General features: G+C 58.7%; 3 protein-coding genes across 3 annotated transcripts; 2 read left to right on the forward strand and 1 right to left on the reverse strand.

The window, feature by feature from the left end:
- Positions 1–2102: 2102 nt before the first annotated feature.
- Positions 2103–7186, reverse strand: NCLIV_013140 (conserved hypothetical protein; the record flags this gene model as incomplete). The annotated part of the gene is made up of 3 exons (XM_003881505.1): positions 2103–2493; positions 2999–3411; positions 3881–7186. 3 exons carry the CDS (start codon positions 7184–7186, stop codon positions 2103–2105), a joined length of 4110 nt encoding a protein of 1369 aa, XP_003881554.1.
- Positions 7187–10877: 3691 nt separating this feature from the next.
- NCLIV_013150 (conserved hypothetical protein) lies at positions 10878–12302 on the forward strand (the record flags this gene model as incomplete). Its single annotated transcript, XM_003881506.1, has 2 exons — positions 10878–11641; positions 12074–12302. The coding sequence occupies 2 exons, from the start codon at positions 10878–10880 to the stop codon at positions 12300–12302; spliced, it is 993 nt and encodes a 330-aa protein (XP_003881555.1).
- Positions 12303–16102: 3800 nt separating this feature from the next.
- On the forward strand, positions 16103–24953 carry NCLIV_013160 (conserved hypothetical protein; the record flags this gene model as incomplete). The annotated part of the gene is made up of 8 exons (XM_003881507.1): positions 16103–18307; positions 18729–18906; positions 19393–22275; positions 22755–22816; positions 23261–23362; positions 23601–23719; positions 24245–24289; positions 24824–24953. The coding sequence occupies 8 exons, from the start codon at positions 16103–16105 to the stop codon at positions 24951–24953; spliced, it is 5724 nt and encodes a 1907-aa protein (XP_003881556.1).
- Between the last annotated feature and the right edge of the window lie 428 nt (positions 24954–25381).

Here is a 25381-nt window from a genome sequence, read left to right on the forward strand (position 1 = left end):
TGTCACAAACAGATGCCAAGCAAGCCTTTTACGTGCAGTGTCTCGAGCTTTCCACCCATCCGGCCGTCGCCCTTTTTGAGCACTTGTCTCCGGCGAACTTCACTCGCGGGTGGGGGCTGTCTGACGTATCCGACTGTTGGGCTTCTGACACGAACCGCGAGATCCGCAGTTACGGACTGCCACGTCTCAAATTGCCAGGAGCCCCCACACGCCCACGTCAGTTTCTCCGTTGGAAGGAATATTCGTGTTTCCCCAGAGTGCACGAATATGCAGTAAAGCGGCACCGTACACCTCCAAGGATTCCCAAACAACTCTGTACACCAACAACCTCGACTTTCCCAAAACGCCGCTTCCACTAAACGAACACGGTCGAAGCGCACGGAAGGCGTCTTTACCGGCTGCCTGGTCAGCGCGAGAGATCCCGTCTTTTGCAGTGTTATTTGTCGACTTCGCGCCCACGGAGAGTACGTCGTGGTCCCCGGCGTTTGCGCCAAAAGAGGCCTCACGCAACGCTCTCCATCGCGGCGGTTCTCGATCGGTTTCGGACTCAGATCCTCGCTTACGCATGCCCAACTGCTTGGGCCAGTCGTGTGGGGGCTCCTTCCCTTTTTTTTCTTCCCTGTTACTCTGTACAGACGCTTTCGGTGAGAACCACGCGAAGATTCGACGAAACGGAGATCCGTCGTGCCGTCGCGTCTGCGGCTTCTCAAAGCACATGCTCCAGAGAAGACCGCCGAGAGACCCGTGTCAAAGCAGTCGCGAGGAACGAGCTCTCCCTTTCCTCGACGCACCGTGGCTGCAGTGGAAGAAGCCTCTCGCTGTTCCGGTCTGTACACCGCGGCGGATACCAAGAAGAAAAAAGCGGGGCGTTCAAGAGCCCCGCAAGCTGTGCCCGAAATCCGCCGCACGATCCCGGCGGTCGCGGAATCGGCCTCTCTCTGGAAACGGCTGCTTCGGGAAAAAACAAGAGGCAGAGAAAAACATGCAAGAAGAGGGAAACGGACAACCAGAAACGAAAAAACATCCGCACCATCAGGCGACTCCGGCACCTCGTCGTACCGCGGCAGAGCGCCTGCCACGTCAAGAGCGAGGGAGACTGAGCCGCAGGTCCGAGGTGCGTTTCACGACGCACCGGATACGAAAAACTGGAAAAACTTGAGCTCGATGCAGGCGGGAGACAAAACGCGCAAGGGCTTTTGTGCAGGACCGAAGCGGCTGCTCAGCTGGTGCGAAGAGCAGAGACAGCCGAGACGGCCGCGATCCAGTCGGACATGCTAGGATTCCAGCGCGAGCCGGGAACGCGTCACTCTGCCAACGCCCGAACAGACAAGAAGCGACGGGAATCCAAGAGAGTGAAGAAAGCGTGAGTGGAAGGGAGAGGAAGGAACGTGAACGGTTCTCCAGAGAGGGGCGCACGGAGAACGCGGTGAACAAAAGTGCATCTGGAAACTGCTTCGCACCAGCGAAAAGCATCCTGAGACCGAAAAGGGGGCTCGGGCATTCCAGGGAAAAGAGTGGGAAAACGGCGTGAGACCAAACGGGGAGACAAGCGCCGGTATGCTGGAAGCGTCGCTATTGAGGAAACCAAAAAAGGACAAGAGAAGAACGCCAGCTGTACACTTCGTCTTCTCGTCTCCCGCTCGTCCGTCAATGTGTGCACCCGCCTTGAACGCAATCCTTTTGATGGCCATATCGACCTTTGTGCGGCTCTGGACCGTTGCACAGCGGTTCGTCGTTCCGGAGCCTGGCCCCTCTTTTGTGGCCTCGCCGCTTGTTTGGTTCTTCCGGGAATTCCCGCCTTCCGCTGGAACTCTCCGCGGCGCGTCTGCCTGTCCCTCACCCCGTTCCGTCCTGAGTCATCACTTTCTTTGCCTTTTCGCCTGCCTCGCTCTCTCCTTCCTCCTCGTGGATCAACTCTCTTTCCCCTCAACCTTTCTCAGAGCAGCCCGGGAATCTCCAGCGCGTGCCTCGCACTCTCCATCCACACCAAAAACGCTGGCCTGCCTATCGCGTTCTTCGTGCTTCTCCGCCTCTTTTCTTCCTCGGCGTCCACGTCCTCCAATCGCGCGACACGCGCCGCGCGGCGTCTCTCTTTGTACTTCTCAGAGAAGCCTGCCGAACAACGAACCGCCGTTGACGCCCTCGCGGCCTCTCAACAGGAAGGCCAGGCTCGCCCCCACAGCTCCGATGCCCCCCGGGGACGTCTCCGCACCGCTTCGCGCAGCAGCGTCTCCGCCTCCGGGCCGTCCGCGAACCGTCACGCCGAACGACGGGAAGGCCGAGGCAGCCTCCGAAGACGTGGCAGAATACGAATAGGTAGGCGACGAAGAGGAAGAAGACACACGGGAGGACCGGTTCTGGGAGGAGCGCGTCAGGGAGGGAGACCCGAAGGAGAAGGAGGCTGTGCGACACGACCGGCGGTGCTGCAGGAGCGCCCAGAAGGACTGTGAAGGCAGAGACTCCCCGCAGGCGAAGCAAAAGCGACAGCCGCACCTGAAGAAAACGGGAAACACGAGTCGCAAGAGGGATGGAGAAAAGAGAAGACAGCGAACCGGAACGAGGAAATGCAGACGAACACCCACAAAGGCAGGGTGACGAGAAACGGCCACAAACAGACAAAGTCTGGGGGTAAATACGGGAAACGAAGACCGCAGGCCTCACCGGAGAAATTTTCAAACACACACGGAACCCACGCCGGTGCCTCTCCGGAGAAATTTTCAAACACATACGGAACCCACGCCGGTGCCTCTCCGTTTCCTCCTCTCTCTTTTCACCGTGCTTCTTCACCCCCCTCCGCCCCAACACCCGTCGTCGCGGACCATTCGCTTTGTTTCCTGACAACCTCGCTGAAAATCGTAGCAGCCGCCGGCGCGTCTCCCCCCCTCCCCCAGGCACACCTCAGCGCGCGCATCTCGATGGCCCGCGGCGCTTCTCTCTCCGAACCTTCCTCCGCTTTTTTCGCGCCTCTTCCTCTCGCCTTTCCGCGGCCTTTGCTCACCGGCAGACGACATCGTCGAGCGACCCCACACGCTGGATCGCAATGCCGCATCCTGGGCATCTGCGGAAGCCGTGGACGAAGACGTCGTCTTCGAGGAGGGCTTGCTGGTGCTCGTGCTGCCTCTCGGCGTGCTCGGGGGGGAGAAGAAGGCTGAGTAAGTCGTTGACGGACTGTCGCCGAGAGTCCGTCGCGGCTTCTTCGTCTTGCTCCAGCTCTTCTCGCGCGGTTTCCGGGTCCCGCGTCTCGTGTTCGGGCAGCGCCTCGGAGGCTGACTGCGGGCTACTGGCGGAGAGCACCGGAGGCAGGCTGCGCCCCGCCTGCAGAAGGCCCTCGTACTGCAGCCATTCGCCCAGAGTCGCGGCGAGGAAACGGACAGCGCTGACGTCAAAGTGTCCCGCTCGGCACACTGGGCACTGTCCGGAAAGCACGCAGAAAACACAAGTCCGCCGCTGTGAGAAGAAAGCGAAACAAAATTGGAGGAAACAGAGAGAAAGACGGAGAGAACGAGAGAACGATAGAGAGAAGAGAGAAAGACAGAGGGAACGAGAGAAAGACAGAGGGAACGAGGGAGAGACAGAGGGAACGAGAGAAAGACAGGGAGAACCAGAGAACGACAGGGAGAACGAGGGAAGGACAGAAATGACGAGAGAAAGACAGGGAGAGCGAGAAGAACAGGGACACAGAGGTCCTGGTGTGACGTTGAGCCGGGGAGGCGGCGTGAGGGAAGTTAAACTGTGCGGAAGTCTGAGGCGCGCGAAGGTGAACACCTGACTGAAGCGCAAGGGCCTGGCCGAGAGTGCGGAGATCTCGCTCGCCCCGTTTGGAAAGCCGCTGAGAAGAAGCGAAGGGAATGGGGGACGCTTCTTCCTCGGAGGTTCTTACCGTAGCAGGCGCCACGCTGCTGAGCAGTTGGTGTTTCACCCACTCTCCGGCGCAACAGCTGCAGACTTCGTGGTGACATCGCCCAGCCATGGAAATGATCTCGAGAAGTTTCGTCTCCGCCGATTCGCGCCCTTCCGCGTCTTCTTTGCTCTTCGCCCCGACGCTCTGGACCGCGCGCCGACGCGCACCGGGACGGTGCGGTGTATATCCGCCGGAACCGCGGAGCGGCGAGGGCGTCCGGCCGTCGGGCCGCAACAGCCTCACGGCTGTCCGTTCTGCTGGGACCGAAACTTCCTCCTCTCCAAAGTCTTCTCTCCCGCTGGTGTTTTCGGAGCGCGGGAGACTGCCGGCGTCTGCCGGAACGTGTGCATCCTCCGGGTCGTTCCGGTCATTCGCTTCTCCACTGGAGCGTGCAGATAGGTCGGCGAGGCACTCTCCGTCACCGCTCGAGTGTCTAGTCTCGGATCCTCCTGCGCTCGGAGTCGCCCGGACTGGAACCGTGCACGAGGTACCGTCCTGGATTTCAAGCTCTGCCGTTGATCCCTGCCGATTAGCCAGCCCACGGGCAGGTTGTCTTGCTTCCTCGTCTCTTTGCGCATCTCCTTCCTCTCGTCTGGCTGCGGCTTCGACAGCCGGCGACCTGTGACGATTCGCAACCCGCCCGTCCAACTCCATAGCCCCGTGCTCGCTCTCTGCCGCTTCCTCTCCTCGTCTCTCACGCTCCAACTCCACAGCGCTCTTCTTTTCCCTCTCGAGTTTTCCCGTTTTCTCCCCTTCTTGACTGGGCTGTTCCCTCCCCCCCACCACGCAGTTCCCCTTGGCGCGCTCGCGAGCATCGGCTGAGGTGCCCGCGCTCCCGCCAGAACTCGCGAAGCACTCGAGGCACACCGGGCACGTGAAGGGGACCTCGTCGACCGTTTTCAGGAACCCACGCTGCATGCATTCTCTCCGTCGCCTGGCCTTGTTCGCCTCCCAGAGAATCGCGACGCTCCTCGAGACACTCAGGAGCGGGTCTGCTCCGCTGTCGCAGGTCTGCGATGCGCGGAGAAGAGAGACTGTCCCTTCTTCGCCAGCAGCTTGAGCAGCAGCGGCTGTGGCGGCGCGATGGAGTTCCGCGGGATCCAGAGGGCCCAGCACGGCTTCCCAGTCCAGATGCAGGGAGAGGCCTTCCGTATCGCTCGCCGCGTCAAGGTTGTCATCTCCCTCCGGTCTCTCGACTCCCTCTGCTCTCTCTGCTCGTTCGGCTCTTTCGGCTGCTGCGCGCCCAGCCTCCTCTCGGGCCTCCGCGACGAGGTCCCCGATCGCGGAGAAGAGACGGGACACCTCGAGACTCCGCCTGCGGCCGTTTCGCGAGGAGACACCGTCGTGGACCACAACTGCTCGGCGGCCTGCGCGTCGCACTGGAAACGAGTCGATTTCGCTTCGCCCCTCTGGCGGGGCTGAGAGAGAAGACTCGAGGCCCAGCGCAGAGCTGGAGGCGGAGACGCGCTGACCTGGGCCGGAGCGCTCGGACGGGGGCGCATGCAGATGCGACGTTACAGCCAACTGCGGGGGCAGGCTGTCGAGACCGGCCCCGTGCCGCGAGGAAGGGCCGAACAAATCTGCAGCGGGGAACGACGGCGGAAAGGAAGGCGACGCAGAGAGTGATGCACCGCTTCCCTCTGTGCGCGGTTCTCGGGATCGAGATGTCGCCCGAGAGCCGGAAGGGGAGGGACGGAGAGGAACGACGGCGCCTTCTCCTGGTACGTCGCCCGAGTCGTCGAACGACGAGAGAACTGCGGCCTCGAAGTCTTCAGGTCCGCACGTGGCGCCAGCGGAGCGCAGGCGCGGCATGTCTGGACAGTCCTGTCTCACAGTTTCGGGCGAAGTCAGCAACGACGAGCTGGGAACGGCGAAAAAATCCAGACGCAAATCCGTCGCCGTCGAGCTCGGACGCCTCGCGTCGCCTGCCTCGTCGGCCTCGCTGCCTCTTCCAAACTGTCCGTCCGCCTCAGCACTGCGGCTGTCCCGTTGCGAAAGTGCATGGCGAGTTTCCGCTTCCTCGCTCCCCTCGTCTTCCAAAACAACCGACGCAGACGCCGCAGAGATTTCGACAAGAGACACCACCGAGGACCGACAAGGGGTTGAGAGGACCGAAATCGAACCCACCTCGCACAGAACTCTCTGTAGGTCTTCGTTCTCGTCCTCTGCGGCCTCGCCAGTCTCTTGCTCTCTTCCGTGTCGCTCTCGTCCTTGGTCGACTCCCTCCACGTGTCCCGTGGACTCTTCGCTGTCCCGAAAAGAAGGCCCAGCGACCAGAGAGAAAGCGCTTCCCTCACTGAAAAGACTCAGCTCTTCGACGCGAATGGGTGTCTGCGCCCCGTCCGCTCCTTCCTTTTCTTCCGTGGGGTCTTTGCCTTCGCTCTCGTCTTCCCGGGGGGTTCTCCCCTGTCTCCCCGGGGAGCGAGACGCGGGATGCGCCTCCAGCGCCCTCGCGTCTGTAGGCACAGCTGCGGCTACAGATTCGCGAGGCGATCGGGTCCCGAACGAGGCGGGGCTCTCCGGGCAGACCGACGAGGCCCAGCTCCACCCGCTCACGGTCGTCTCCAGCGCCTCATCGCCATTTGGCCGCTGCAGGCTCCGCAGCCGCTGCGGGGTTTCGCTGGGCCTCCTCAGGCCGCCGTGCCACAGGGCCCGGCCGCGCGGAGACGGCGCCAACGGGTCGCAAGGTGAGAACGAGCACGAGGGAGAAGAAGACGGAGACGCGGAAGAGGAACGCGTTTTACGGGGGCGGCGCGGGAGGTGTCCGCCGGTATCTTGTCTTTCTTCTCGCTCTGTGCTTCTGTTCTCGTGGTGTATCGGCGGAAGGGCGCTTTCCGTCTCTGCCAGGTCTGAGCCGTATCCGGGAGAAGGGAGAAGCGGGAGAGAGAGCGAGGCGGGGTTTCGGGAATGTGCCCAGCAGCCGAGCCGGCTGGGGGAGCGAAGCAGAGACAGAACCCGCGTCAAGACCCCTGAACCCTGTGAGCTTGGAGACCGGCTGTCCGTTGCATGCGCTGGGTCGACTCTCGAAGACAGACGGGAAAGCGGCCGAGACGCGCAGGGCGACACCGGAGCGGATGTCGAGGTCGCCGGAAGGTTCCTGCACCCTCTGCCTGCTGGGCGGGTTTTGTGGAAAGCGCGAGTGGTGAAGCGAGGAAGAGGCAGGTGCCCACACGGCGGTGGAGACCCGGACGAGCCACTGTAGGCTGGAGCCCGAAGAGACTCGTCAGCGACTCCCGCTTCTCCTGGGAGACCGAGACGCTGCCGACGACTGGAGAGCTTCACCATCGTGGGCGATTGTGTGCGAGGCAAAGGGGCAGCACGGAGAGAGAAAACACGGCCGGGCCGAGTACGTATATCGCGGACTTCGGACGAGAAACGCCAAGTCCCGAAAAAGACACACAGAAACCGTAGGGTTCCACACGGGACAGTTTTTCACGCGAAGGGCATTATAACAAAAGGGGGACGGATGGGCGAACGCGAGGAGGTTGGTCGTCACAAAAAAGACGAGCGGCAAGAAAGTGCCGAGAGGGGAAAAAGACGGTAAACGCGTGTGCAGCAATCACACGGTGACACGAGGCAGCCGAATTGCCATAGGATGCTTTACCGGATTTGGAGGGAACCTCTTTAACGCCGCATACGACGCTCTAGAAATACGATTGAGCAGAGCTGGAAAAAAGCTGGAGACGGGACAAATCTGGAGAGCGGTGCGTCAGTTGAGCGGGGGCGCAACAGAACGGGAGCGAGACGGTCGAGGCGGTGCGTGGAGTCTGCGCAGAACGGCGGTAAGCCGACATTGAGACCCGCGCGGAAAACGACGGGATCTCCCGTACAAAGGGAAGAAGAGACAACGTCTGGAGCGAGGAAGGCCAGAAAAGAAGTAAGACGCGCGAAGCTGGGAAAGCCCGATGGTGCGAGGGCGGTGAGACACACACTTGGCCGGAGACGTGAAAAAAGGCCTGCACAGCGAAACCGGTGAGAACGAAAAGTCCGGGACGCGTGGAACCGAATGACAAGATGCGCGGCCTGTCCAAGTGCCGAAAAGAGGCGAGCGAAAAGCTCAAAAAAACGCGGAGTGCGTTCACCGTGGAGCCAAGGGAAAAAGGAAGCCTACGGCCGGGATCGGACTCTCACGGCCAAGGGAAAACGAACGGGCGGCAACGCAACGCAAATGTCTACGCGAACAACAAGAAAAACCCGCAAGTTGGAGATTGCCTAGTCGAAAAAAGACCAAAAGATTTGCGCTTCCCAATCAGGGACGACCTCGACGCGGTCTCAACCTTGTACGTCGGCGGCGCGACTCAATGCGCGTGCGTTCACCCGACGTCCCGCAGTGGACAGCGCAAACGGGAAAGGCCGGTCTCGGAATTCCGTCGGCCAATCCACGTTACAGTTCTTTGTCTGGCTTTCTCGAAAACAGACTGCTAACGCGAAACGCGGCGGGTTTCTTCAGAGGTACGGTTCGAAACGAGGGCCGTGTAAGAAAGCAGTTGAGGCGTAGCGTGCGCGGTTGCAAATGCTTTTGAGTCGTCCGCGGATGCGCGCCTTGCGTTCCGGCGCGATTCTCCGGCGCCTTCGCAAAAAAAGAGCGCTAACGACAACAAGGTGCGCGAGGGGAGAGTCGTCTCGCCTCACAAAATCTTCACTGCGTCCTCGAGAAAGTGCTATGAACAAAGGGGAAACAGCGCCGTCCGGCCGCGTGCGCGCGCAACAGGGGAGACGCCCTGAAAAGGCTTCACCGGGAGGGCGTCAGGCACCCCACGACGGATGTTTCCCATCGAGGCTGAGCGCCGCGCAAAAGCAAGAGAGACAGCATGTGCGTCCGGATTTGTCGAAGAAGGCTATGCGAGGAAGTGAGTCTCCTCTTACCAGCTCGGAATAAGAAGAGGGTTTGCAAAGCGAAGAAACCAGAGATCCGGCCCGAGCACAAAAAACGGGGGACGCTCGTCGCGAGCAGAGAGCCCTTTTTTGTGGGCGCCGGCGAAACGAACGCGGTGCAAGGGCAGTAACGTTACCACGAGACATGGCAGGACTTCCATCGGGGAAACAGAGGGTTAGAAAACTTTGTAGCGCCGGGTAAGCCGAGGACTTTGCTAACGACTGGTGTCAAAAGTCGAACCACCGGTAGGTGGGTTGCTCTTTGGTACCAGGTACGAGCTTTAGCCACAACGTAGAGGCAGTGTCTGGAAAACGCGGTGCCTCGAGTTGACGACCGAAAGTGAGTACGTTGTATCCACTCTCGTACTACAATTTTGCAGGCTTAAGTCGTGTCACGTGGAGGACCAGGGAAGAAACTACGTTTTCCCCTCTGGTGATCTTCCGAGAGTAGCGGCACAACAGTTGCCCGAGGCGTCACTTTGCATGATGAAGACACCGCAAAAATCAAAGATCTGGGCGAACCGCATCATCGAAAGACCGAAGCTGACGCGCCGCTCAAGGCAAAACGAGCATCGCGGAAGTCGACCGTTTTACCCGGATGCACGGGAAGGCAAAACCCCGCCAAAGCAGCGCCCCTTCAAGGTCTAACAGGCCTAGCAAGTGACACGCCATCGTTATCCTCTAGAAGAACGCGCCTTCTATTTAGCCCTCCCTCTGGTAGATATTTATTCTTATCGTGTGTGCTTTTGTGAGTGGCAACACGCCGCGTGTGATTCTATAACGCCGGTGAACGGCACCCCAAGAGGGGACACACGGTTCGAGGGGAAAGCGTCTGCCAGTCTGTATTTGCTGTCGTTCTCTCTCTCTCCTTAAAAGAAAAGTGTAGTTCCGTATGCAAGCGTCCTTTACAACAAACTGATTTGGCTGATGTTTCGTGGCATGAGGGGGAAATCTTCGGCAACGTCAACGGCAGCACAGGGCTTGAGGGGACTGCGGCGGGCGGACGGCAAATCCTCGGTGGAATGGGGACACCGGGGACACAGACTCTGCGCGCTCGCACGCTCTACGTGCTGCTCCCGTTTTTAAGCCGAAACCGCCAGGGGGGATTGAGAACACAAGAAGTGTATACTTTTGCGAAAGAGAGGACGGAGAGGTGTCTGGGCCGAGCGCGCGCGCGCGCCTGCTGTTTTTTCAGCTGCGAACGCAAGGGAGAAAGCCGGTTCTTTCTGCTGGGTTTTGAGCACGCACTGACAGCAGACGACGCACACGCGCAACACCGTCCGAGAAGCGGAGAACTGGAAGGGCTAATTTCCCTGTTAGAGAAAAGAAGAGGAAGGAAAGAGGGCCGTGTCTTGATGGGGCGTTCTCCCGATTCTCTTTGTTTTGCCACCTCAGGCGGAGCGTGTGTCCGAATGCGACCAAACCAGTTCGTGAATCAATGATCCACTATACATCCTCGGGTGTTTGTACACCTAAAAGTAACCCTTTCAACGTCAATAGGAAGCGGTTGCCCACCTTTGGGTCAGTCCGATTCTCCTCCGGACGAAGATTTCTGGGAGAAAACTAGGCACTTCAGGGAGCAGGCCTTCCTCTTGTTACATTCTGCTCTCGTGAACGGACGCATCGCTTTGTTGGTTCTCATTTTCGCTTGTGTTGTGCGCCGCGCCTCTTCAGTCTTTTTTTTTTAACTTGCTTTGTCCGATCTCTACCTGTGGATACGAAGACTTAACGCCGGCTGCTGAGCTGCTGTCTTAAAGAGACTCGTCCCCGTGTCTACCGCCCTTCGTCGTCGCTGCTTTTCGCCTCGTTTAGTCTTGCTTCTGTCTAGCCTCTGTTTCCTGTAATAGACCGGCGGATCATTCGTTGGCTACTTTTCCACCGCAGGCACTGCATTTTTTTAACTGGGAAACGTAAGCGTGGCTTTTTGCCCGTCCTGCCCCTTGTGGCGATTGTGAACCTTGGTCTTGCGCTCTCCTCGGTGAGAAAGCCAGCTTTCCGGCACTCCTCGTCGCCACCCGTCCAGAGCCTCTGCGTTTTCCTTTATTTTCAGAGTCTTCCTCCGTCTGTCCCCCGTCTCGTTCTCTTTTTTTCTGTAGCAGAAATGGACGGTGACTTCGGCGCGACCGGGGGCGGCTTCGGCGACATGGCCGACTTCACGTCCTCCCACGACATCGCTCTGAACCCTCCAGCGCTGTCCCCGGACGCCGTTTCCCCCTTCTCGTCGCGTTCTCCGCGCCGCGACCAGAGCAGGCAGCCCCAACTGAGCAGCGGCAGCGGCGGGTACGAGGACGGCAGCTCCTCGATGTATTCACAGAACGACAACGGTTTCCTGAATGGCGTGCGCAACTCCTCTCAAGACGATGACTCGTTTTTCGCCGGGGAACAACGTGCCGACGACTCTTTCCTTGAAGAGAACGACGTGTTTGTGGTGGACCGGGGGAACAGAGACAGAGAAATGGGGGCGGGAGGCTACGCGCCACCGGCTCTCCACACCGAGGGCGAAGCCGGGCAAAAGAGAGACATGCGATTTGACGAAGAGGTACTGGGTTCTCAGGGACAGGTCAATGGTGTTTATGGCCTTGCGAAGGAGAGATCTCCAAGAGAAGGAAAGCAAGAAGAGGTCCCGCAGGAAACTCCCACTCAGCAGGGGCCACGGATGATCAGTGGAAATCTCGAGACAGAAGTCGACGAACGGGTTCGACAAGCTGCGGAGGCCATGCAGGAGCAAATGAGGCAGGAAGTGGAAGGCAGGAGGAAAGAGGAGGAAGCTCTGAAGCGTGAACAGAGAGATCTTGCGCAGGAAGAACTCAAGGACTTCTACGAACGCAGAAAACAGCTAATCGACAGAAGGAGCAAGGCGAATCAGTAGGCGAAAAAGAGCAAAAGACGTCACTAAAACAGACAGAGAGAACGATGGGGAGGAAAGTCTTTCCCGCAATGGATCTGCTTCCTTGTTGGGGGACTGAGATCAATGTATGGAAGCGATTCTGTACCTGACTTGGGATTTCCTCGTGTGACAGAGAGCGAACAAGAGAATGCTTTCGTGAATGTCACGTGGCTGCTTTTCTATGTGGATCTAGGCGCATATTTGTGTGTTCACACAGGGAGAAAGATAGATGTGTGTCCATTTCCCGGCGGGTGTCAGTACACCAGGTTTGTTCGTAGCTAACGCGTGCTGTCCCTGCAGAGGCTTCTTTGACGACCGAAGGTCACACGCGTCCGGTCATGCGTCGTTTGTTTGTTGGCTCTGTTTTTTTCAGTTGTGCGTCTTTTCCCGATTCTTGCATGTTTCTTCAGGGCGAAGGAGAATGAGACACCCAATGGTTTCTCCAGTGCCCGGGAGGGCAGTTGGAGCCGCGTGGTGCAGTTGATTGATGCAGATGACAAGGTTCGCTCACGGGTAGGAAGCAGCGCTGGAACGGCGACATCCGGCAGCGCTGCCTCTGCGAGTTCTTCCAAGGATCGGTGTAAAATGAGGGATTTGCTGATGGAGTTAAGTGCGCAAGAGAAGGAAGAGTCCCACTGAGGAGCGAAGGAGAGGAACCAAATGGGGGGCTGAAACGTGCACAGGCTGAGCGGACTCCGAAGAGATTTGCGGCCAGTGAGGAGGATCGAAGCCGGCAGTGAAGATTTCCTTGTGGGGTTTTCAACAGAGATTTGCGCGCCTTTGAAAGCGTGTGATCCTCCACAGGTGCATGCTTCTCGGCGTGCGAAAAGCGGGGTGGATGATTTGAGTCGATTAGGGAGTAGGGACGGAGCGGGGGAAGGGCTGTCGAAAAAGTGATATAGAGGCTAGCGGGGAACGCGAGGGATCAGATAGTGCGGCCGCGCGCTGTGAGACGGAAGAGAGAGGAAAGAGCGAGAAGCAACACGAACTGCTCTACGCAGGTGATGAGACAAGTGTGCGTCTCTCTGTTGACACTGTTGTGTGTGGGTACGGCTGCAAAGAAGAGAGTGTCTCGTGTCATACCGCGTAGGGGCGTTCGTCGTCGAATCACCTTCCTTGCTCCGGTGCTTAGCGAACGTTGAAGCGACAAGTTTTCTGTGCAACCTGCACTGGTTCCTCGGCGTCTGCCCGACCTTGTCTACATTACGGCTTTTCTTGTTCCAAGGAAAACGCCTCGTCGCGGCGCCCTCACGTGCAGCTGTTCCGACACACTTCAGTCGTAAACAAGACAAGGATTTCTCCATCAGCGAGGTGGCTGAGCGACTTGGGCATCTCGAGCAGCCACCGTTTACTCTCGAGACGCGCTCGACGTGGAACAAGAAGTGTTTCAGGTGGCAGAGAAGAACGCATGCGCAGGTGTGCATAAAGGCAACACGTGTGGTGTAGACGGACACGGCGTAGATGCTGAATTCGGTGTGCAGAGAACGAAGCTGGAGCTTCTGTTTTCGAGTTCTAGCGCTGCGGCGCCACGCTGGTCACAAGCGTCAGTTCGTCCGCGCGTTTTCGCACGCTCTCGAAAGGAGCCTCGCGGTCGGTAGAAAGAATTCGCGGGTCGTCCGCCTGCCTTGCGCCGCGCGATAGAGGTGATACAGCGCGCTATCCACTAGCCCAGAGTGCAACAAACCAGATACCTATAAGTAAGGTGAAGAACCCGTAGATACGTGGAATAAATTTGGACAGGATTTGCCTAGACATCGGCGCCCTTCTGTTGCGCGGCGACTCGTCGCATACCGCCGAGAGCCTAGTGTACACGGGTCTCCGGGAGGAAAAGGAAGTGTATCCATTCGCGTGTGGCGCTATCGCGTTTCAAAAGGAAACTTGCCTCGGGCGGGGTCTGTCCGTCCTAGACCCGTCCTCTGTAGCACATGCCAGACTCCCGGATATATTGGACTGGACACGTGCAGACGAGTGCACCAGACCGTTCCTTGGTTTCCCGTAAGAGTGCAGAGAAAGGCCTTGGCCGCTGCGTCAAGAGAAGTGGACGAACGAGTCTCGTGTGACGTGCGGAACGAAACCCCGCGGAGAGCGAGTGTATCCTGCGATCTAAATCGAGGAGCGCAAAAGTTTGTGTGCCGGTCAGGGTGCAGTTAGGATTTTGACGCATCTTCACTCGAGCCGTTCCTTGTCCAGTCCTCGTCGTTTTCTGAGGCTTCTCGATGTTCTTGCGTCGGGCGTTTCGGGAAACCGGCAGCTTCTCTGATCTGCCGCGCGGCGCCTACCACTTTCCCGGATACGTCTCCCGCTGAGCAGCCTCCTTTGGGTTCGGGATTTCCTCCTGGATCTCCGCTTCAAGGCTGAGCATCTTTGGCATATTTTCGCAACCCCGAGAATGCGATGTGGTGAGGTGTCGCCGTACATTGCGAACTCTGGTGTCTAGTGTTTCATCCCAGGACAGGTGCTCTTCCCGAGGCTGTTTTGACGCATGAAGGACGCATGCCGAAAGTGCTACGAGTATCACGGCAGGGGCGGCGTGGAGTCTCTGGTGAAGAACCGCTGTTGGGGATCGGCCAAAGCTGAACAATCTGACTTCCCCATACACACGCAGCAGGCGATTCCAGGACGCCGCCAGCCAGCAGGCCCCCTGCGCAAGACAAAATCGTACAAGGGACGGCCATTTTGATAGGCTTCCGCGTGCCGACGACACCCGCACCTGCTAGCGGTATCTAGGTTTCCCCTGTGTTCTATGGGGTGCTCCAGATCTCCGGCACGTATTCACTGTCGGCGCCGCCGGAGCAGTAGAGCAGGGCGATGGCTCTCCTTTTTCTCCCACTCAGGGAGAGAAACCCCTCTGATAGCAGTACATTTCGATCTCGTTATGCCGCCCTGCTTAAAAGGTACAGGAAAACCCCTGACCCAGTTTTATCCACGTCTCTTCGGGACCGGAGACACTATACCGGCAGCGGCGTTCTGTGCCTTCTACGTCACTCTCAAATCCGTCAGCTAGACTCCAACAGCGCAGCTGCGTGCGCAACGCTCGTGTTTTGCTTTTCCGTCCTTTTCCACGAACACCCGACTGAACAGTTCCAGAATATATGATTGCTGACGGCCGAAGAAAAACAGCGCCGAGTAGCAAGCGAGCGTGTCCAGGAGAGAGCAGTCGGCCTGCGCGTTTCTTCTGTGGTTCTCTACACACCAGAAGATAAGCGTCTGATCCATTGCTTCCGTGGGGAGATTTCCTCCAGTGTTTTTCTAACGGCCTGCTTTTACAATCATTCTTAACGCGGACAACTAAGAACAGTTGCTTTTGGCCCCTTTCGCTGTCCTCGCGCTGCGACGCCGCGCATCCGGAATGGCGCTCTCTTGCGGCTGTTCTCCAGCGTGGAAGAAAGGAACAGTGCTGAATGTGCGCCCTTGAACATTGTTTTTTCCTCGCATTGCTTCTTATGTGAAGATAACGTTTTCTCTTGTTCCCTGCAAGCATTCGTCTTTTCGCGTCGCGTTTTCAAGGGCAATTGCCGACTCTGTCTTTCCCTTTTGTTGTAAGACGGGAGAAAACTGCGCTTCTCGCAGAATCTCCAGGTCACACAGCTGGGCAGTGGCAGCGATTTCTCGGGTATGATGTGTGTCTTCAGTACAGTACGACCAAAGAACCTCGATAATTTCGTGATGTGTGTGTTCTAGAAGGCTCACACATTCTTCACGATTTGGGGACGATAAAGGCAGAAAATGATCTATAAGCAAACGCGTGTGAGGAGGCGGCAGAGAGTGGGAGGCGGGCGGTTTTTCCCGAATCAGAAGATGGGGCGACGAAGAAGTTAGGGATTCCCCTCCAAAGCGTGCCTCCTTTCTTTTTTGTGTGTTTCAACGGACGGAAACGCGCTTGTTCTTGAAACGCTCCGCGCGCAGGATGTGCGTTTTCTGTGGCGTTGTACACCCGACAGCTGGAGAAAGGAGGCCGGCCGGGCGTGCATCTATGACGTCTAGGAAGCCACAGTTTCTTTCCGTTACAAGCAAACACGTTTAAGTTTGGCTCATCACGCGCAGTGGCTGGGTCCGTCAGTTTGGTTCTCGGTCCGCGCTAAAGGGCGCAAAATTGACTCATCCAGTTCCGCCGAACCTCTGCCGACACATTCGTTCCCGTGCGCTTGTCTAGCCGCGCAGGCGTGACACTCTTTCTTCGCATCGCAAATATGCCATCGTTTCCGTCTCTTTGTGCGTTTCTCCAGTCTTACTCTCCAGTTTATCGTCTTTTCGTCCCCTCCTGATTCCCAGGCATTTTTCCTGCCCTTCCATGGCATGCATGGACCGGCGAAACCAGTCCACCGGCCCCAGACTGCGCTGTCCTGTCGCGTGAACTCGGAGAATCGTGACGCTGCGCCCGTCTCGAGTCTCCAGGTCCTTTGCATTTCCCCCTCAAACCTGCCAACCTCCCATCCACCATGGCGTCTCTCCAGCTTCCTGTCGGTTTTCCGCACGCGTCGCTGCCTCGTGCGGCCGCCGATCAACAACTGCGACACACGGAACTGCCGACTGGCCTCCCCTCGGGTGTATTGACACCCCAGAGGAGAGCCACGCTGCCTGTTTCGCGAGAAGGCAGCGAGCAGCGGTCGGGCGCCACTTTCGTTTATCCGTCTTCAGGACCTCAGCCGCAAGCGCTCTCGTCTTCCTTTCCTTCCTCCTCTCCGCCGTTCCCCTTTGTTTTCCTCACCTCTTCCGACGCGCAACCCGGTCTCCCCCCAGAGCGGAACTCGACTGCGGCCCCGCCTCCCCCGGCTGCTGCCTTTCCGGCGGCTCCTGGTTCTCTGGCTTCCACACAGTCTCAGCCAGGGCCGGGGAATGCCGCGTACCTGACATCTGCGCTCTCGGGTTTGTCTTCGCTGCCGCCCGGTGCGGTCCCGACTGTCTCTGCACCTGCCTTCCCGTATGTCGTGTGCCCCGACGGCGCTCGGGCGCCGAGTTTGTCTCGGGTAGTTCCCATCATTTTGACGAGTCCGTTGCGCAGGAAGAAACGGACACAGTCGACGGGTCGCCGGAAATCCTTACACGAAGAGGAGGCCGCATCCGTCTCCGCATCGAAAAGTCGCACGCTTTCCCTCTCCACTGGCCGAGCCAGAGGCGGACTGGCGTACGTGGTCTCTCGGGGCCACCGCGAGCGGGCGGCGTCTGCCGGCCCCGCCAGTGGCTCTCTAGGCGAGAACGGGGCAGATTCCTCTCCGGCTCGGCAGCCTGTCAGAGAATTCACGTCCCGCCTCCCTTCCGACCGCTCCTCGCATACAGCCACTTCGCTCGACAGATCCAGCAGCAGGCAGCCTCCCTCCTTGTTTTTCGTCTCGCCTTCTGCGGTTACAGCGGAGGCAAGACCCGGCAGAGCGGCCGAAGGCGGGGAAACCTGTGCCCGTGCAGAGCACACGGAGACAGAAAGAAATCCGACGTTTCTCTCGAGCCCCTTTCACCGCTCGCTCCCGTCATCACGAAACGGTCCCTTTCGAGGTCCGGAGCAAAACCGAGGGGACAGTGCAACGGTGTCTTTCCCGGGCGTATCTCCTTTTCAGCACCCCGAAAGGCCTCCCCACTCGCATGCTGTGCCGCCGCCGCTCGCCGCTCCAGGTTTGCCTGCCTCTTCTCATCTTTCGTCTTTGGGGTCTTCTGTCTCCGGCACTTCCGCTTCCCTCCCTCATCTCCAGTCTCCGGAGACGGTCTTTCCAGCTGCGTGCTCGTTCTCGAGCGTCTTGGGGCGGAGCGAAGAACCCGCGGCGCCTGGCGGTTCGGCGTCGCTGCATTCGTCTGTCTCCGGGTCTTGCCCTCTCGCCGCTGTTGCGACTCCTGCCTTTCCGTCGCATCAGAACGTCCCTGCGTCTCCTCGCGCATCTGCTCCCCTTTCGTCTTCCGGCAGTGTGGCGCTCGTCGTCGGCGAGAACCAGAGAAGCGACTTTGCCGAGATTGCGCCCAACAGGTGGGTCTGGGGCGTGCGGCTAGGAGAGAGAGCGTGGGAGGCGTACAGACACCAGATGGCCCTCACGTCGCACTTCGCCGTCACGAGCGACGAGGTCGCCCGTTCGCTGCTCCAGGGGAAATACCCTGAAAGTTTGGAGTTGCTGACCTCGCGGCGGTCTTCGGCGAGGAGCGCAGAAGGTGGGGACGAGCCGCGGAAGCAGACTGGAGATGGAGACGAGAGCGCAGGTCGGGAGCCGGCGACGGGCGCGCGGCGAGCGAGCGGCGCGAGAGGGCGTGAGGCGGGCAGCGAGGAAGCCACTGTCGACCGACCGAGGCGAGACCGGCGACGAAGGTCTTCTTCCGAAGAAGACAAGGCGCTCGAAGATAAACTCCAAGAAATCTCCGATGAAGACTCCGTTCTCTCTGCTGGCCGACGCGCGACGCCTGTCTTCCCGAGACCCTCGTCTGTGTCGCCCAACGGATCTGTGGACGACGACGCTTTTGACGATGACCGCTTCCTGGACGCGGTGCTCAGCTCCTCGGACGAAGAAAGCAGCGAGAGACGAGAGGGAGAACAAGAGGCGCAAGGCGGAACTGAAGAACCAAACAATCAGGCGGAAGAACGCAGGGACGAACCTGCAGGAGAGAGTGGCGCATCTGTGGAGCACACACGCAACGCGACGGCGAGGAACCGTCACGATGTTCACCTGGTAAGAAGGGCGAGAAAAAAGCGGAGGGAGAGGCCGATGAACATCCCCAGGCCAGAGGAGAAGATCAAGACCAGAGACACAAAAGAAGGCTGAGGGAAGGCAGCAAGACAGAATATGAAAGACGAGGTTGCGCGCGCGAGAGAAAGGGGAAAATGGGGGCCGGCGTGCGAAACGAGGAAAGAGAAGGACGAAAGCCAAAGAAGGGGACACAGTGGAAACCGGAGGACTGGAGGGACAGAGGTCTCGAGTGGGAACCCGCCCGGAGCCCGAGTGAGAATCAGGGACTGACGAACGCGAAACGCAACCGAGGTAGAGAGAGTCTAGGCAACCCGAAGGCACCCCTGAAAGGGGTATACGGGATTTGCGTGCGGGCCACATAGGGTTGTATATATTTGTCTGCTTTTCCCGTTTTTTTCCTCAGACGATGGCTCCTCAACTTGGAGCGCCCGTTCAACCGCCTCTCCGCGACGTGGTTGCGCGAACGCCGTTGTCTCTGGGGGCGCCCCACAAGGCCCGCAGTCGCCCCTCTGTGCAGCTGAGGCTCGACCGCGAGGCGAACGCCCCGCATCGGTCGTCTCAAGAGAGAAGAACCCGTGAAGGTCAGCCGACTGTCAATTCGATCTTCAATTCGAAACGGTCGAAGAAAGGGGGGGGGAAGGTGAGGGACGCGAACTTAAGAGACGTCTCGCCTGGTGTATCAGCAGAGGCGGGGGAACGGGCGGAAGGTGCCTGGCGGTTTGTTCGAGTGGTTACAAGCTAAAGGACACATATGCATATGACGACGAGAACGAGATGCACAGAGGGAAAACGAGAGACAAGAAGAGGCGAAAATAGGGGGGGCGTTTTCTCCGGACAGTGAGTTGTGAGGTGTCCTTGTCGGCGGAGCCGCGGGGGCCTCATGCTTCGTCGGCTCAGCTGCGGCAAGAAGGTATAGAGACGGGTGCACGCGAAAACGAATCGGGAGATCAAACCGACAGGGGGAAGCTGACTTCCTCGCGTGTCTTTCTCTCTTGCGTGTGTCGTGCCTCCTTTTTTTCCTGCTTGTCCGCGCATCTCTCTGTTTCACTTGCTGTGTCTGTACTCAGGGCATCCAGGCCGTGTGGTTTTCTCGCGCCGTGGAGAGGAGGCGTCGTCCCCCTCGTCTTCTCAGCCCCCAGATGCTTCTCCGCGCGCTGGTGTCCCTCGCCCTCCTTCGGAGGCGCCTCTACGCGAGCCTGCGTCCTGTCGGCGCCCCCCAGGGCCTCGCGAAGACGAACTCTCGCTGAGGAGACATCTGTTTCCGTCGTCTCCACAGTCTCGCCGATTTCAGGTGCCGCATGCAGGTATTGCCGAAAAAGGCTCTTCTCTCTCCGCTGGCTTTCCGCGTCCGCTGCCGCTTCTCGGCGGAGGGGCCCCGGTGTCTCTTCCGCACATCACTGTCTCCTCGCCCGCCGCGCGTAGGCAGCTGCGGGCAGGATCTGGGGGCACGTCTTCACCTCGTACGAGCGAAGAACGGAGAAGAGAGCAGGACGAGCGAGAAGTGCTTCTCTCAGGCCGCGTAGAAGACGTGGACAACTTGAGGGAAGGGGCGCATTCAGAGGCGGGAAACGAGGAAGGCGGAAGACGAGAGGACGACGGGAGTATCTCGCCATCCGGGCAGACAGACCGGCCATCTCGCGTTTCGTCGAGAACGTTGAAAGGTGGAGCTCTCTCCAACAAAGGGAAAATGCAGACTTCCGCAACTGCTGACTTTTCCAAGGAGGCTAAACGGCGGCGGGCCAGCGACCCGGGGAGCCTCTCTGACGCGGGCTTCACCCCACACGGCCGCCTGTTGTCGCCTCGCGAGCGACGAAGGCGCAGAAGCGAGGGAAGTCTCGAAGGCAAGGGAGGGGCGAGGAACAAGGGAAGTCATCCCCCTGATCCGGCTCCGAACGGAGACAGAGACGGGCGAGGTCTCGGCGACGCGGAGAGGCTGCAGCCCTCTTCGCCTGCCTCTGCCAGCTCGCTGCATGCGGGAACGCGGTCGGAGAGGGAGAAGAAGACAGTCGCCTTTGCCGGGGAGGAAGACGCGGAGAGGAGAGAAGAGGAACGGAGACAGGGGGAAGAAGAGGAACGGAGACAGAGAGAAGAGAGGAGACCCGAGAAGAGACAAGACGGCAGGCAAGATGGGGGACCGGCCCGAGAAGACACGATGTCTCTGGGACACACGCTCGCGGAACTGGCGCGTCAACACAGAGAGACAGAAGATAGCGACGAGTTGCGAAGCGTCTCTAGCGGGACTTCTCTGGAAGATTATCTCGCTCGCAGAGACCCGTTCCGCGTCTCCACAGACAGTGAAACCAAATGCAGAGGGGGCGAGCCCATCCCGACCGTCCGCGAATCACGAGTCAGTGAGTCTCCCCTCAAGCCTTCTTCGTTGGACTCTCAGGCGAAGCTGGGAGAAGACACTTTTTCGTCTCCACTTGAGTTTGACGATTCGGGAGGTTGTCCTGGTGACTTTTTCGATGTCGAGCCCGCGAACAGCGAGGCCGAGGAACGGCCGGAGGCCAGCGGGGCCCGGGAAGGTCTCGGAGGCGCGACTGAGAAAACGCTACGCTTTGCGTCTACGGATCCTGCTGCCAAGGCCGCCGCGCTTGGAACGGAGGTCGGCTGCAGCCCCTCCCCGGATCGCGCAGACGAGGCAGCGACTCCCGCGCGTCTCCAGCTCGCCCTTCCAGATGCGTCTGCCTCAACACTTTCTCGGGGGACTTCCCTGACGCCTCTGGCGCTTTCGGCGACGCCGTCTCGCAGCCTGGCGGCTCCGCATGCGCTGGCGGATGGAGAGCAGGCGGCGGGGCCTTTGGTGTTGCCGCCGGCAGTTGGGTCGGTGCAACGCGGCATTCAGACTTCGTTGCCTTCTTCTCCCGAGACGCGGGCCTCTCGGCGTGGACGGAGCGAGCAGGCGCGGCGTCTCGCTCGGTCGGTCTCTGCGCGTCTGCCGGTCGTCACGATTGGAGCGCGTCTTGTCGAGGAGCCGATCGCGGACGTTCAGGAGGTCCTCGAGGGGGAGGACGGGCCCTACGGGGAGTCTTCCTGGTCGCCGGAGCATCGCGAGGCGGCGACCGGGGCCTTGGCGTCGCCTGCGCGATCTGACACCGGCAGTAAACAGCGCAGGTATCCCCTGCGGCAGCGGCTGCCTGCTCTGAAACCCTGGCTCGGGGAGTACGCGCGCTACGGGTACAAGGATGGCGAGTGGGGTTTGATTGGCGTCTCGAGGTGCGTCAACCAGGATGCGTTGCGCACTGTCGCGCGGGATGTGACGGTCGACGGAGTCCTCGGAGCCATGGGGGGGAGGGAGGAGAAGAAGCGACAAGAGCTGCTCCGGAGCGGCCGGTTGCAGGAACTCGCCGTCGACGAAAGACAGCAGATGCTCCGCCATGGCCAACACTTCAAACTGGCCGATTCGGGGGGCGAAGGTTCGGGGACCGAAGGCCCAGAAGGACGGGACCTGGCGTTGCGGGTGCTCGACGCGGGCGACAAGAAGAGGGGCCCGAAGGAGAGAAAGAGAAGGCGCGAGCTGAAGGGTGAGGAAGGGCGAGGCAAGCGAGAGAGGCGACGCAGAGCCGAGGACCAGGGAAAAGGCCGCGGAGGGGATTCGGAAGAGAGAGAAGAAAGGGGTCGCAGACGAAGAAGTGGAGAGGCGGAAGGGAGACGAAGAAGCAGCGACTCAGCACGCGAAAGACGCGGAGACGTAGAGGAGATGGGAGACAACACCCGGGACAAGGCCAGAGAGAAAAGGAGCGACAACAAACAGGAGAAGAGACACTCCAAGGGCCGATCGGAAGGGGGGTCACCAAGTGACGAGGAGAGAGAGATCGACAAAAACCGGAAAGGAAGACGCTCCGGTGAAGAAGAGGGACCAGGCGGGGAAGATAACACACACGCGTCGGACCTTACCAGCACAACCTATGAAGAGGGACAAGACGGAACACGAAGACTCTTCACCTACAGTACGTGTTTCGCTTGTTCTCATGTCAAGGAAGAGCAGTCCTTTTTCTCCATGACGTCCGATTTGCTGTCTGTTGGGTATCTGATATCCGCCTCTGCACGACGCTTCACCTTTTCCTCTTCTGCGTCCTGTCCCGCGTTCTCTCTCGCCCGTCTGCCGTTTCCCTCTCGCTCTCCGGTCTCCTTTCTCGTGTGTCGCCCCACTCTCGCCCTGATCTTCTGTCTCTCGTGTCTTTCCTGGTTGCCCTTGCCTCTCCGTTTCGGATCGGAATTCGTCGCTTCCTACTTTCGGGCACATTTCCTTCCCTCTTCTTTCGCTCTCTGTCTTCCCCATTTCACCCTTTTTCGTTCGCGCTCTCCCTCTTGTCTTTCTCTGTCTCTCTTCTGCCGGCTTGGCCCGAGTCTCGGTGTCTCCTGTCCGTTTGTGGGGCTGTTGGGACGAGGAACGGTTTCTTCTCACACTCCGTCTATCTGCCTACAGAGGCTGTTACCCTCCCCACTGAGTGGTTTTGGATGAACGCAAACGCCGAAGGAACGCTGCAGGTGAGCAAGTGTTGCCTCTGTATGCCTTGTGCTTGAGGACGGATTCCACAGCGTACACAAGTCGACACATTTACTTCGGCGATGCAAATGTGTGTATGAAATTCCCTATACGTCAGCCTAAAGCAAAGAGCTTGCTTGTCTGTTTTCTTTTGTCTTCTGCCTCTCGTGGTTCCTCGTATGTGTCGGTACCCCAACTTTCGACGTCACGCATCTCTGTTTTTCGTAGGCGTTGCAGAGGGTGTTTCTCTCTGGTCTCGCTCCCATTGGCTCTGGTGTTGAGGCGACTCAATTTTATCATGCGCGATTCAGATTCAGCTTTTTTTCCTGCTTGGTTTGTGTCTTGTATCTTACTTGCGTCACAGGTCGAGTTGCCGCACTGCGGCGTCTTGTTCGCCGTTTAAGCTTCCATTCACTGTCTCGCTTTCCGTTTCGCGTTATTTGCAGACTGCCCTTCTAAGTCGCTGCGGAACGAGCAGCCATACGCTCCTCCTTCGTCTTGCGCCAGGAGAGACGAAACCGCCTATCGACAGCGGCGATTTTGTTCATGTAGGTTTTTTATGATTTCGTGGTTCGTTTTCTCCCGTGTCTCTCGCTCGCTCGCTCTTTCTGGCTGACTCCCTCCATCTCTCCATCTCTCTCCGGTTCTCTTCTCTGCTATTCGCTTGTCGTTTTTTCGCCTTCTTGACTGCTTTATCCGCCTCTCCGGCCTTCTTTGTCGCCGTTTTCCCAATTCTTGTCTCTCCATCCCGCCTTTTTTCCCTTGGCATCTCTCATTTGTCGACAGTACGGCGTGGTCACTTCGGGGACTGGTCTTCGCGTCACAATCGGAGAGAAAGAAGCCGTGCTGGACGCAGAGAGCGTTTTTTTCATTCCGCACCACACTGTGTGGAGCCTATTTAACAGGTTCGTCTGTGGAGAGAAGAGGCAGAAAAGGCGGGCGAGGCAGAAGAAAGGGACGAAAGACACACGTCCAGGAGGAAGACGCGTGGGAGAGGGCGGCATTGCGACCGAGCGGTCTTTAGTTGCGTCACCCTTTTGTCGGCGGTAGTCTCTGTTGTGTTTCCGAGGCTGCCTCGGGCGGGGGACAGACACCACGAGAAACGTAGCGGAAGGGAGCAGAGAGAGGGAGAAGGCAGTGGAAAATCCGTGTTTGTGACCTGTGGAAGGAGAGAGGAAGAGGGAAGCCACCTGCGCTAGAATGCCCGAGAAAGCTGCCAAGGTCGTCACGAAGACGGCTCATGCATTCAGTTCAATTCGCGCAGGAGGAATTTATGTGGCGGCCTGTGAGCTGACGCAGAAAAGGGGCAAGAGTGCGTTCTTCGCTTTCTGAATCCTCGTTTTTCTTCACGGGCGTCGAATCCAGTCACTCAGAGAACGAGGGGAATAAGGTGCTCGTCATTCGGGTTTTTCTTGATTTTTGCGCTGCAGAAACAGCGAGGACGTCGACGTTTACCTCACTTTCTGGAAAGTGCAGTGAGGAGCTCAGCGGAGACTTGTTTGCACACTGGAGAAGACACAGGATCTCGGACCCCTCTCCTCTTCGCCCTTCTGTTGTCGCCGCTCCTTCGGCAACTTCAGCCCTTCCCGCCCTTTATTTTCCCTCCCCTCCGTTCCCATGTCCGAGAGAGACGGGGGAATATAATAGTGTGTGGTTTCATCGTCCCATTGTGAGCGGGTTGTAGGGTCGAGGTGTACAAGGTGGGCTTCAGTGCCAGCGTAGGGGAGCGAGGAGAGGCAGGAGATAGAGAACTAGTCTCCAGATTCCGTGACAAAGATGAAACTATGTCCCTGTGGTTCCATTTCATCTCTCTACCGTCAGAGTCGTGCCTCGGTACTCTCCGTCCCCCATCTTTCCGTGTTGTTTCGCTTGGTCTTGTTCTCCTTTCTCTGATCGCTTTTTTGTGTCCTTCGTCTTACTGTTGTGCCTCTTGTCACTCTCGTCGCGCTCTTCTCGTCCTTTCTCTTCTTGTCTCAGACCGTATCACTCGTTGTTTGCCTGCGCCACAGGAAGGTGAAGAAGGCAGTTTCCGTTCCCCACTCGCAAATGAGAGGCACGACCTCCTCTTTGGAAGCTTTTTTTGGGACGCTCGGAGACCACGGCATTCGTACCCGTCTCTTCGGGCCATCTTGTCAATAAGACCCTTTTTAGTGTGGAACGATTCCTGTTCTGCGGAGAAATCCGTGGTCTTGTCGCAGTGCTTGCTCGTGATGAGCTTCGCGCCTCGTGCCCTGCGTGCGCCAGTTGACGAATGCTGGCGTCACAAGAGAGACAGGAGAAACTGGAGGGGAGCCGGTAACAAACCGCAAAAGCAGCCAGGAAGCGAGATTTACTGGGAGATCTCTGTTCCACCGAGCGATAAATATCCAGTGTGCGGCGTTTCCACAGAAAGAAGCTGTAGACGAATGTGAGACAGATCACACAGAAGAGTGGCGTTTTTTGCACGGCAAACAAAATGTTACACTTGGTCTCCACCCAGGCCGATAGGACCGAGACCAGCAGCGATAGGAATGAAGGGAAAAGACGTAAATTGAGACGCCTCTCAATCCAAATGCCTCGATGAGCAG

The sequence above is a fragment of the Neospora caninum genome, chromosome V, assembly GCF_000208865.1.
Source record: "Neospora caninum Liverpool complete genome, chromosome V".
In the NCBI taxonomy this organism is placed as follows: Eukaryota; Apicomplexa; class Conoidasida; order Eucoccidiorida; family Sarcocystidae; genus Neospora; species Neospora caninum.